The 13,665-nt window shown below is 40.6% G+C and overlaps 2 protein-coding genes across 2 annotated transcripts; one reads left to right on the plus strand and one right to left on the minus strand.

Moving 5' to 3' along the window:
- The first annotated feature begins 666 nt into the window (after positions 1-666).
- On the plus strand, positions 667-9,899 carry nudt3b (nudix (nucleoside diphosphate linked moiety X)-type motif 3b). Its single transcript, XM_087800257.1, has 6 exons — positions 667-1,061; positions 2,945-3,055; positions 6,536-6,580; positions 6,647-6,731; positions 6,908-7,093; positions 8,552-9,899. Exons 1-6 carry the CDS (start codon positions 963-965, stop codon positions 8,572-8,574), a joined length of 549 nt encoding a protein of 182 aa, XP_087656383.1. The 5' UTR covers positions 667-962; the 3' UTR covers positions 8,575-9,899.
- Positions 9,900-10,080: 181 nt separating this feature from the next.
- rps10 (ribosomal protein S10) lies at positions 10,081-12,912 on the minus strand. Its single transcript, XM_087800258.1, has 6 exons — positions 12,820-12,912; positions 12,281-12,430; positions 10,680-10,854; positions 10,418-10,492; positions 10,243-10,298; positions 10,081-10,162 (listed from the first exon to the last, which is right to left on the minus strand). Exons 2-6 carry the CDS (start codon positions 12,428-12,430, stop codon positions 10,115-10,117), a joined length of 504 nt encoding a protein of 167 aa, XP_087656384.1. The 5' UTR covers positions 12,820-12,912; the 3' UTR covers positions 10,081-10,114.
- Between the last annotated feature and the right edge of the window lie 753 nt (positions 12,913-13,665).

Below are 13,665 nucleotides of genomic sequence, written 5' to 3' on the forward strand. Positions count from 1 at the left end.
CGTTTGCATCGAAAATCTCAGTCATGTAAATGTTTAATGTTAAAGTTAAAAGTGATAAAAACAAATAATTCCATTCATAATGACTTTTATTGAAGAGATGCATTATGAAAACAACAAATAGGTTATGAATTCAAACAATTGTGTTTTTAATAACTTTTAATTTGCAATAATACTGACAACAAAATGAGAATTGGATAAAAACAATTAATAAAAAAGCTATTCGTCCGATTTTAATTAAAGAAATGTCTGGTTTACAAAACAAAGAGACATAAACTGCAATATGAATGAGCGAGTCCTTCAACTCAACATTTTTTAAGGGTTAATGTATATTTCTGCGTTGTGTTTACAACACTGACAATACAAGTTTCTGATTCTGATCTATTTTTTAAATATATTTTACGTCAACCACATGTTATATCCTTACTCTCGATAGTATTTTTTTTTTGTTTACGTCTGATTGATTTAATGTGAATATTGATCATTACTGTCTTTACCACATTTTCTGAAAAAATTATCATTAATAAGTTAATATTTTAACGTTTAAAAAAAAAGGGCGTAGTGACGTCATAACCCTTGAGCAAAAACGCTTCTTTTTTTTGCACCTGTGACCATTACCCAGAATGCACCACACCAAAACAAACCCTAACGCACCGTCGGTTACGTCATAACCACCTTGGCTCGCGACATAGGTGCTCGACTCGCTCTCCGAATTGCGAAAAAGGTTAAACTACGCTGTGGGCGGTTCGGTTCCGAGAAATGGCGACCGTGCCTTAGATTGTTGCCGAGGCTCGTGAAAATGAAGCGAAGAAGAAGTTACGTCTATTAATTCAAACGCCGAGTTTCCCCGGAGGAAGACTTCGCGTCGGAGGAACACCAGCGGTTCCTTCCCCCCCACACTTGTTCAACGTCACCGTACTTTGGAACTTTTTTTTGTTTTGGTTTTAAATCTTTCCGCCGCCGAGATGATGAAGCTCAAGTCCAACCAGACCCGGACTTACGACGGGGACGGCTACAAGAAGCGGGCGGCCTGCCTGTGCTTCAGGAGCGAGTCGGAGGAGGAGGTGAGTCCGAGGATGCTGCCGTCTTGGCAGGCCGAGCTAACGGTACCAACGGCGGCTACATCCAGCTTGTTTTCACGACTCTTCCTTTATTTCTTCTTTTAATCTCACCACCATAACCCACGCGTCAGTTTCCACGTATATAGATACAAACTCACTGTTTTACGTTTAAAAAAAATTAAAAATATAGTGTCATCTCAGGTGTTATGTAAGCCTCTTTAGCTGCCCGGTAGCAACCTGCGGCGTTTATGTTAGCCGCATGGTAATGCTACTAGCCGTTGCTAACTAGCCGTTATACCGCTGTCGGCAACCGGCTCCTGGTTAATATTCCCGTCCCACCAGTCATTTTAAGCTGAATTGTTTGACCTAAAACCCCTTCTTTTTTTAAATACCACTAAACACTTGTGTTGTTAAACATAAAAAAGGGCGATTTTCCAACAGAAGCTCGCGCGTAAAGCCGTTAGCTAGAGTACAACTGGTATTGCTAACCAAACATTGGGATGTTGGGTTATCCTAGTCCTGAGGTGGGCACTTAAAATGGTCCTTGGTGGGGAAACATTATATACAGTGTCTGTTATATAGGGTCCATCAAGTCAAAAATAAGGAAAGGATAAACGGTGAATTTAATATGATGGGAGAAAACCCTTAAAGTAAGCTTTAGTCTTATTCTATAGAAGTTGTTTTATTTTAAGAATCTAAAAGAAAAAGCCGTTTCATATTTCATATGTCAAACTGTTATAATGATGTAATAATTCATTTAATATACATGTAATTAAGCTAGTATTACAATTGCTCTATAGCCATTGTAACATTTCCTAAATAGTTGGTTTTATGGTATTATTTTGAGCTTCAAGTGTGTGTGTGGCCCCCGGTCCGCACTTTGCCCTGGTGAAGGCATCAGGCGTTACTTAGTTGTTTTTTTATTAACACATGATTTCTATTTTGGTTGTTGAAGTAGGATCTAAAATGATTTATACGTTAACGTTACTTACACACTTGTTTTTTTTTTGTTTACATTGTTGACACACTGCTGTCAAGGCACCGCCGCTACCTGAGTGTGAAACCCGCCATGGGAGTGTGTGCACAGTAATTACTGATCCAAAACAGTTCACAAGGCTGATACCAAAACAAGCGACTGACTCAAAGGTTTCTTTGTAAGGGAAGTTGTTTTTTTTCTTCCCACAGCCGATTCGAAGGATTGCGTGTAGAAAAGTGGGAATAGTTTATGAGTATAAAAAGGTTCACAACATTTGCTCACAACTGTAAACAAGCTGTTTACCCCATTAAACCTGGAAACTCATAACAGCGCCGGCAGGCGACCGGCCAGGTCTTGGGTTTTTCTCCAGTCTGTTCCCACCAGCAAAGCTGCTTACTTTATAGAAAAACAAACTGACACATTCAGCTTGTGTTCCGCCAACTAACATGGGTGTTAAAAAACTGCTGTTTCACATGCATGAAACGTCAAGTTAAGCCCTATCGACGGCATACTTTCAGCGTTCGAGTTTTAAGGAGTTCCAACTTGTGGGTAACTAAGTGAGCTAGCACCATGTTTTGATTTTCTCTGCTTCTTTTACTGAATGAGTAGAGATGAGTAGATAACAAGCTATTTTATTGACCCTTTTAAGGAAATGGAAAGTCACAGAGTGCATGGCACAGAAAAAAAACAGTCGACCATGGGACAAACTGTTTGTTGTTTTTTTTAAACTTAAATCCGCTTAAATCCTTTTTTTGATTTGATGAAAAATGAGTGAATGAATGCAGGAGCAAAAAGGCCTTCATGAAGAATAAAATGGACACGGTCTTCCTCATTCAGTTGTTGGAACTTAGAAACAAAATATTAACCGTTACAATATACCCTTACCTGATTTAAATCTTTCGTTTTCAAGGTCTTGCTGGTGAGCAGCAGTAGACACCCAGACAAGTGGATTGTTCCTGGAGGAGGAATGGAGCCTGAGGAGGAACCCAGTGTTGCAGCAGCTCGCGAAGTTTGTGAGGAGGTTTGTATTCTCCCTCTTATTATAGAACTTTGTGATGAAGTCGGTCGCAACAGACTAGTAATGGGTCGATAATGTTTCATGAAACATAGTCTTTATTTTTAATAGTCACTAAATGGCCCTCTGCAGTATTGTCTTTGGCTCCAACCTAATTATTTATTAAAACTATTCTGAACTGAGATTGCCACCCATTCAGCTCTGAAAATGGCCACACTGCTGTTTTATAAATCTTGATCAACCCTTTACTTGAAGTGAGGTTATTTATTTTTTCATAGGATGCCTTCATTTGTGAAACACTTCATAGACATGTTTGGGAAATGGGGAAAGCATCTTCTCTTATGCTTTTGGAAAAGAGCAGGTAGTATTTGAGTGTTGCTTAGATGGTACTGATCAAATATTCAGGTTTTTCATTTGCATATCAGAGTGAATGTAAAACAGCTGACCTACCAGGAGCAGCACTGTGAATGAGTATTTTATTAAACTGAGATTTTCATGAAGGTATTTACAAGTGCTGATATAAGGTTACATGTTCCTCACTTACAATAATCACCAATTACTTTCCCTTCTGCTTGGTTGCATTTGGCTTTCACATTTCGATTTGTTGTATTCATCTTTCATTGTGAGATAAATTTAGGACTTGCTAGTGTGACTGTGTCACAATATATGTAAAATATATTCTCACCATAGCTTACATGTGACCATGTCGATTTCTGCTATTGGTTTCTTTAAGTCGGATAATGCTGTAGTAATTAGTTAAGAACAATTGCAACAAGCTTTTCAGTCGTTGTCCAGTTAGTTTGTCTAACACATACATATGATTGAATTGCCATTTAATTGTCTTGCAAAGAAACACAAACTCTGGTTACTTTTCTAAAAATAAGGATAGATTTCTTTACAAAAGTCATTTGTGTAACTCGGTATACAGTAAGTAATCAAGCCTTTTCAATTGGTTTCTATCCAGAAATTATGTTCTGAGAAAGGGAGTCCATTTGTAGCGTGGCAAATTGTTCTAAGTACACTCTCATAGTAGATGTATTATATTTCACTTCTATTAAATCATGTCCACATTTATCTCTGGGCCTAATACTGTGCTCTCAGACCCATTTCATCCGTGCAGCCATCCTACTCGTGTGAATGGTGAGCAAGCCTAGCAACACTAAGCTGCATCATGTTACAAAGCTGCGTTTAGGCGTCCGAGGAGGTCAGACCACGATGGATGCCTGAACGTCCACTCATTGTTCTTTGAATTTTCCACCTCATCAAGAAAGTGTAGAACAGGACTGGTAGACGGAACTTAGCAGAAGTGAACAACGTATTAGAATGGTCAGAGATATGGAGAGGGTAAGCAGTTTTGAGGCTTATTGGAAATCATTATCTTGCTCATACAACCCACATCAATCACTGAGGTTTGGTGTCTCTCGAGTGAACATGCTGTCCATCACATTGGCATTTAAAACCGATGGCGACAGGACATTAAAGATGGGGCCACGCCCTGGCTGTCAGTTGTTTGCGGGTCACTGACCATGAAGCCCTTTCTGTGTGTGTGTGATCCATCACACTGACCGGTGCTGATATCATCTCTTATCCTGGCAGCAGTGTTCAGTAGCTTTAGCCGCTGCAAAGCATCGCGGCATGCCAACACATTTCTACAGAGTCAGGAGCACAGTGGCATCGCAGGGAAGGTTTAACGAACGTGCTAAAAGGCCATTTTGGCAATCATGCTTTACTGCATCACCACGCTCTGGGGGTTTCCTAAGCTTCTTATTAGACTGTGGTGTAGCAGGACATGTACTAATCCCAACAAGCTCTTTCTGATGACCACGAGTGCTGACTGATGTCTTCTGCTTATTGGTTTGGCCACTGGCCAAGGATGAGGGTGAAAACGCTCACTAGAGCAGGCCAAAGGTTTAAGACGGTGTGTGTTTGTCTGTCTGCGTGTCTGTAATCGGTGCTTTTGCTGAGTATTGATACATCCCTGCAAGATGAAGTCACAGGACGGCGTTACATAACTGGTGCAAACCGTCTTCCAGAACGAGGCTGAGCAGTCTTGTCACTCTTGAAGCAAGCAAGTCGCGATTACAATGGGACGCCTCAAGTTCATAAAGGCGGACTTATTCCTCTCCTGATATGTCTGCTACAGCTCATTTGGATCCTGCCCGGACAGTGTGACACTTGGTAAATAAGACTGCGAGGGAGGTGGGGGGGCAGTTGCATGGGTCAACTCTTATTAATAGACTGAAACTGTAAGCCACAAAGATGTGAGATGGTCTCAACTTGACTTTCTCCTTCACTCGGCGTTCACCTTGCATCCCTGCGGCTTAAAAACAAATCAACCGTTTGTGGCTACTGTATCGTACAGCTGTTGTTAGTGCTGCCATTCAATTCCTTTACTGACGGCACCACATGTTTAGTAGCTATTGTTATATAGTTTTTTACCTGTTTAAATTCAATGTTTTATCTTTTCCTTGGCGTGCTTAATAAAAGAACATTTTGACCAAAAAGTGATCACAGTATTATCTTCAAGCCTTAATGTAAAATGAGCAACTCTTAGGATATGTTGGCAGTATCTCGTGTAAATTCAGTCTCACTTGAATCTCCAAAGAAAATACTTGTGAGCACAAAGTTACTTTTCTCGCTTATTGAAAATCGAACAGCTGTTATTGAGATGCTTCCGGGCAGCTCTCTTCACAGGAAGGTGTTGTAAAATACCCACTTCAAGCAGCATTGTTAATTTCAGATCACATCTGTTATGAGATTGTTTGTTTCATACAGAAAATGCTTGTTACAAGTGGCAGATGTAGATATTTTCTCCATCTCTTGGTTGGTGCTATATCAGCCATTTACAATTCTCTTTCCCAGATCTGAAAAAAGAACAATCTATGTTCATTGTGTTAACGGCTAACATGGCTAGGAATCCTTGATAGGATGAAACCCAAATTAATTGAAATAAAAGGTTGCGTCAGGACAAATCAAAGGACTCTACTCTGAAGAATTGTTGTACATCTAATTCACCTTTCTTTTTTTTTAAAACCATTAATTAACCATACTTTAACCATTGCTGATGTTTAAATGACCTGTATCAGTGTACGATAGTCTCACCCATGTGTGGAAAAAGTCAAATCTCTCTGAAGCTTTGAATGGAATTCTAAGAGTTTGGGTTAATACAAGTAGTTGATGTTGATATCGTGATCTGGAAAGATACAAGTGATTATGCAGAGATGATCTATGTCAACAATTTTACAGAGACTTCCAAAAACGATCAAAGATATTTATAATGATTTATTGGGAATTAGATACTTGGAGTTAACAGGTAACCTCAAATTTGTTCGGCCCACGACCAAGTGTGATAAAGATTTTGGCCTCTTGTAGGGGTGACAAACTCTCACCCCTACTGCTGTGAGTGCTTGAGATGATGCTGTGATAGCTCTTCAAAAAGTGTTGTGTCAGCATTTATTTACCATTTGTCATGGTCTTCTGTTACAGGCCGGCGTTAAGGGGACTCTCGGCCGCTTAGTTGGCATGTTTGAGGTGAGCTTGTGTTCTGCTCCTGCTGGTGGAAGGAATTTAAAACGTCTATAATCTCCTGCTCAACAGAATCAGGAGAGGAAACATAGAACCTACGTCTACGTTCTGATCGTCACGGAGGTGCTGGACGACTGGGAGGACCTGGTTAGCATCGGTAAACATCTTTGGTTTCCAAGTTGTGCACTAGTGTGTGTGTGTCTGTGTGTGTGTCCACTGCCGGTGTGATTTCCTCCTTAAGCTGTGTACTGTTCCGATAATTACTTTTCTGCCCCTTGTGTCGTCTCACATGTCCAGACTTGTCCTAACAAAGCCGTCTCGCTCTGTCAACAGGGAGGAAAAGGGAATGGTTCAAAATAGACGATGCCGTGCAATTGTTGCAGTGTCACAAGCCGGTGCAGGCCACCTACTTCGAGGCTCTGCAGGAGAGCTGCCTGACCAGTAACGGAACACCTCTGGTGGCCACGATAGGCGGAGATCTCTCCCCCACCTACAGCATCAATCAGAGCTCCGTGTCGGGTATCAGATAACTAAAAGCATCACTGAAAAAACCTCCCAAAGCTTTCACCACCACTTGCGCTCTTATTTGTGTTCTACTCTTCTTCTCTGCTCTCTCTGAATCATGGTTTGCCTTGCCGACTACTTTGTGCCGGACCGCTGGCACAGGCGTGACAAGTAAAACACACCTCGTCTGTTATGTTAGACCCCCTTTCCTCCTCCTTTCTTTTTATTTTTTGTATCTTTTGACTGAAAACTGCATGTCCTCGGCTCGTACCCCCCGCCATGCACCCTTAGCGCGGTGTTTATCAGTTTCAAGATCTACTTTTTACTGTCGTCACGTAAAAAAAGTGTAAACTTAGTGCTGAAGGCTTTCGGTGGTCCCTTTTTAAGGTTTCCTCCATTTTCTTAGTTCCTGTGTATGAATGTGACCCCCGCCCCCCTCCCTCCTCTTGTTTATGAGGATAGGAAACGTTCTGAATCGTGGGAAGTGACTAATCTTGCATGAGCACCGTACAAACTGTGCAGACTTGTGGTGAGAATCGTTTTATTCTTTTTTTGCTCCTTCTCGTGTTTGTCGACGTGTCTCCAACCGAAGCAGCTTCTCTCATATCTGGGAAGAAAAATCACTACAGTTTCACTCTCGACTCCGAGCGAAGGAATGTCAACTATATGTAATGTGAGGTCCGTACAAACACACACACACTCCTGCAGTTTCATACGGTTCCCATAAACCGTGGTCCGGTTATTAGACTTTTAAGAACGCGTGTTCCACTGCGTGTGTTGTCAGTGTTGGTGATGATGGAGGAGACCAGTGGTTTTCAGATGTGTGTTGGTGTGAGATTGTGATGCTGCTAAAAGTTGTGTGTGAGAGACTGTAAGTTAAACGAAGAGTGATTACTTGGGCACACACCCTGGAGACACCCCGTCCCCCTCTTTTCTACAGACGTGACCGTCGAGTGAAACTGGTAGTGTGGGTGTAGCAGGAAAACCCTTCTTCATCTCCAGTGACTATCTAGTCTTCCTAAACATGCCGAGAGACGAGTCTTGTTTCACATATCAGCTTCATGTTCCACTTCTCCTACTTTAGCGTCCATCCGTGTCTGTTTGGATTGTTTACATTTGTCGATCGTACCGGTGACTCTGGCGAGCACTTATCATCATACGTGTTGGTTCTTCTTGGCCCTTCCTAATGTTTAGTACTGCGTCTGCGTCCCCCGAGGTGAAGTCAACGCGACTTGATTGACTCGGAGCAGAACAAACAAGCCTTGTACAGTTTGACACCTTGTTTTTAACATGTTTGTTTTTTTTGGATACTAGCTTCTTTTTTGTTGTCGTTTTCTCTAACGTTTGGCTCTTTGGCTGAGTGGTGTCACTCGGCCTCGTGCGCGCGTGTGCAGCTGGCTCAATACTGTGAAACTGGAGGCGCTGTAGATAGCATGTCAGAGTTTTATTTTATAATTGTTTATTTCCGTATAGATCAAAGGCTGGAGGACAAATGACAACTCGTCGGCGGTCGGTGATGCTACACGTCATTTCAACCCAGGCTGGAAGAACTGATTAAAAAAATGTGGCGCTAGTTTTTTTTAGATGATTTCATTTTAGTTCTGACAGATGATTGAGGCTGGAGAACAAGAGAAACCACCTGTTCTGTTCTGTCCACGGTCAGGCTGCGGACGGTGGCGAGTTTAAGATGAACGTCGTTTGGAGAACACGGGTTTTGGGTAGAAGAGATGTTGGTTAACCATCTGTTTTACCCAAAACATGTGGCGCACGTTAAGACGTAAAATGGTTCAGTGACTGCAGAGTCGGCACAAATGGTGTGATTTCCGTAATGTTGAAGTCATCAAAATCAAACATTAACTTGACTGTATTGATTTTTGACAAACATTAAATCATTTTATTCCTGTACAGCTAACACATATGATCTTTAACAATCTCACTTTGTCTTCCTCAAGCAGTAAACTGAGCTGTTTTTATCGTACTGTCAGTGTTTGCTGCTTGAATGGAAACAAGTGCTTAGTTACAAAGACCACAATTCCACAACGATAAGTAACTTCAGTGACGAAATATTTCGGCAGTTGCAGGTCGCTCACTTTCAACTGTTTTGATTCTAGTGACTTTAAGCATCCGATCATACATAGTTGATTCTCCGGTGACTGAACGAGTCCCATTTTTCACATCGTCGTCAGAGCGTCCGTCACATTCTTGTGACTTTGACCTCGCTGCTTATCACCGTCTAGCTCGAGGGTGTTACGGCCAAAGTCCCCGTTTACGATGCTCTTATCTCGTCTTTATCGTGAAGTTAAAAAAAGAGAGACGACCCTGAGTAAACACTAGTCCAGGTGTGCCAGGTACAGCGACAGGATTCAGTCGGAGATTGTTAACCACTTTTTTTTTTTGAAACTGTAAATAGCTGAGGCTGCTGCCTCTTCCTCAATGTGGGCAGCAAGAGCGAATAGAATTTGTCATTTTAACTTACATTTCTCGATCTAATGAAATTGATTGTGTCCCATGTGATGAAAATATTGTCCCCGGGGCAGTTTCAGAATTGGAGGGGAAAAGCAAAAAGGAGCGATACTGCTACCATCTAGCGGCTAAAGTGGGTACTGCGTCCTTCGATTGAATTTCCACCTCGCAAACATGTGAACATCAACACTTGCAGTTCACCTCAGCCTTGAAGTTACATACGTGTGAAATGTGTTTGAGGTTCATGTGTCACTGGAGCCCTTATTTTCTCGTCATTGAGGGGACTGTTGAATAAAAGGTGCGAGAAGACTGAAGATTGTAATATAAATGTGCCAACAAATAAAACACCAGTATTTCACATTGTTGTTTCATCTTTTGTCGCACGACTCATGTTAAATGTGTAAAACTTAAAGTATACATGTCGAGCAGATCCTTAGGACAAAGCTGGATTACATTTGTAAAATATCCCATGAACACTTTAGTCAAAGAATCCATCTTTAGCTCTTGAGTGTGAAGAATAAAAGAAAACAAGCCAAAGATGTATTTTAATGTTTTATTGTACAAGAGTCAAATTTACTGAGGCTGCTGTCCACCTCCTCTGCCACGTCCAAAGCCACCTCTCTGCAAAATGAAGGAAATCATGTCAAATTAGAACAGATTCATCACAAGATATCAGGAATTTAAAAAAAGTCTGCACTTACAAATTGGAAGTCAGCAGCAGCTCCAGCGCCAGCCTCTGCTTTCTTGTCAGCGCCAGCTTGAAAGGGAATTAGAAGAGAATTAACATCGATGTCAAGTTTCCTGAACATCAGGCGAACTAGTGGTGCTTAAGATCTGTGAAAACTCTTCCAACAGTGATGAAGTGAAGGTACATACGTGGAGCAGATCGCCTGTAAGCGTCTCTGTCGGCTTCTCCACGGTTCAGACGAGCAGGTCTCTCTCCTTCCATTCCTGGGCACAAACAAATGTAAGATTAGTAAATGTAAATTAACACAGTCATGTCTTAACAGGTTACCATGGCAACAATTTACAATGCATTTCTTATTCGATTTACCAAACTTTCCATAGAGTGGTCAGATTTATATTCGGCTCCACTTTTGAGTCCACTACAACAATGTCTGCGTTCACAACTGCTTACCCTTGGGTCTGGGCCTGGCAGTGTCGGGACGGGTCTGGCGACGCAGGGTTGCCGGCACGATCTCGGAGGGAAGGTGGAGGAAGTCTCTCAGGTACTGGATGCCCTCGTTGGTGAGGTACCAGTAGAAGTGACGCCACGCAAACTGCTCCTTGACGTATCCACAGGACTTCAGCGACTGCAGTAGAGAAGGACGTTTTTAAATTCTGTTCATGAACTCGAGTGGTTAACAGTCCCCTCAAGCATTGCTCATCGACATGTTTACGTGAGCAGCCAAGATAGCAAACGTATCTCCACAATGATAAAAATGATTATGTTCAATATAGTCCTAGACCTGTGACAGACATTTCTGGTAAAACTCTTTGAAGCAGTTTATGCAAGTTGCTAAATGGAGGGAAAAAAATATATAAAAATCAGACGTCACCCAATTACCAGTAACCCTAATTGAATTTCCTCTGGGGCCACAATATATACTTTGTTATGAAGGCCCTACAAGCCGAGAAGAAAGCAAACAAGAAAAAAAAAAAAGCCAAAGCGAAATGCATTAAATGTTATTTAAATGTAACAAAAACGATACACACTTAAACACAATATTCTTAAAATTTAAATTGAGGGACAAAAAAAATAGGAAAAAAGGAAAATGAGTGAAGTTTGACTGTGATTTTCTTTTAGATGGCAAACAAAGGGTCTGCATGTTGGCCACACAGTCCTACTTAATCGAGGTCTGGGTTCAACTCCAGTTAGTCCAGAAGCAATACACGTTCCCCTCCCTCACTACTTCATGCTTCAAACAGTGGTGCACACATGCACCGTGTTATACTAACACATAAATCGAACAGTTATAAATGCTTAACATTTTAAAATGCAGGACGGTAAAAGTCATGATCCACCGTTCAACCTTAAGCATACAATGCTTCACCCGTCAAAATAAACCAGGATCCACAGTTTTATAGTTAAGTAAGAAGATATTAAACCTCATTTTAAACTATAAAATATATTTTCTTTCATGGCTGATGTAGAATCTAACCCACAATATTAAACACAACATGTATCCAAAGCACACCATCAGTTCATGAAGTGATTTATGGTTTTCTGTTCCTTGAGCTTGTTGTGAATCTTTTTAAATACGTTTAAGTTATATCCTAACGACAACGCATTTGGGTAAGCTTACAAAGGCAATGTGTCATTGTGTGAATGCTGGGAAGCATTCATTGTGTGAATGCTGAGATCCTGTTTTCCTTTTACCCAAACTTTGTGCCGCTTCTCCCACAAATTGTATCCGATTTGAACCGTTAAAACGCATCAATTCAGCTTGTTTCTGAAATGCGGGCTAGGTTCTAGCCTTCATTCCTTTTCTACCAGATTCAATGGGGAAAATGTTCAACTCATGGTTTAACTCCTTCCACTTTGACTTGACTTACCACTACTTTTACTACTAATTCCAATACTTTTACTTTTCTACTACTTATACCAATTCCACTTCTAATACTTCAAATTCTATTTTTAATACTACTTCCGCAGCACAGCATTCAATGCAACTTCTGTAAAATGCACTAAATTCTAGTTTTAAATGACGTCTCGTCCTCAACACGACGGTTCCTCACCAGCATCGCTTTCATCACATGCAGGTTGGGCACGTTCTTGTCAGCAAGCTCGGGATGCTTGGCCAGGTGGACGTCTTTCTTGGCCACCATGACTCCCTCCTTGAAGAGGAGCTCGTAGATAGCAATGCGATTCTTCTTGGGCATCAGCATCTGCAACGACGACCAGCAGGATCAGTCACAATGCTAAGCTAACTAGCATAGTGGTAACTCAAACACAGAAAGTTAACATACATCTATTAAACCGTAAGGTAAACTTAATTCAGGGGAAGGTTCGCGTCAACGGGGATATTTAGTAAATACATACACGTTCAAGAACTAGTTTAAAAAGCCGGGCTATGCTACCAAAATGGCTGTGCGGTATCATCGGTACTACTTCCACAATCCTAGGTAAATTATCATCTGTAAAATCGACATGACGACGAAATGAACCAGGAGAACAACATTTAATACAAGTACCGCGTTAGTGGAGTTTTAATAGGTTTATTTGAAAGTAAGATGCCAAAGATATAGTTAGATTCCATCGCCTGAATTTATTTTACCTTTCCACTTGATATGGGACCGGAGCCGGAAGGAACGACGTCACGACACAGGAAGCGTTTATCCTTTTCGGCGGGGTCTCGCTCTCTGACTACACCCCCTAGTGGAAGGGAGAGGAGCTGCATCAATTACGATCTCGAATTATTTGGTCTTTTCTCAAGCATTTTGTTTGTAGAAATAAGGTAATTTATATATTTTATCAAGACACATAAATTAATACTTAAAGGCAAAACAGTTGTTTAATTATATTGTTATGAAGATAGGAGTTATGGGTTGAAACAAACCACCTCATAAATGAAAGAAAAAACATAATAAATAAAGAAGAAAAAGTGGCGCAGAAATCATATAATTAAATATAATCGGGATTGTTTATATTAAGTTACAAGGAATTCTAGCTTTAGTTTATTCAACTTGTTTGAATGGTAGATGTTTTTCTCTAACCAAAACTTGTTTATTTTTTTAAATATTTGATCATTTTTATTAATTTATGATTTTACTGTGTGCATTTACATATTCAAAAGAATAGTGATGGTTTACTAATATGTATATCCTACCCACTGCATTTTCTGAGTAAGTAAACTAGTAATGGTTATTTCTAAAGCGCCTTTCTAGACCAGGGTCACAAGGCGCTTTAACAATCAAAAACAATACAAAGTGTCTGTCGCACACTTTATATTGTTTTAATTCTTAATCAAACCTGTCTAAATTAAAAAATCAACTTGTTTGTAACCTTTAATTTTTTATATTTTTTTTATAGCACCCTTAAATGCTTTTCAGTTGCTCCACTCTTCATATATCATCTTTGATTTCACTAACATTGAATGATTTGGGAACAAAGTTAATAAACA

The sequence above is a fragment of the Callionymus lyra genome, chromosome 10 (genome assembly GCF_982586985.1).
Source record: "Callionymus lyra chromosome 10, fCalLyr1.hap1.1, whole genome shotgun sequence".
In the NCBI taxonomy this organism is placed as follows: domain Eukaryota; kingdom Metazoa; phylum Chordata; class Actinopteri; order Syngnathiformes; family Callionymidae; genus Callionymus; species Callionymus lyra.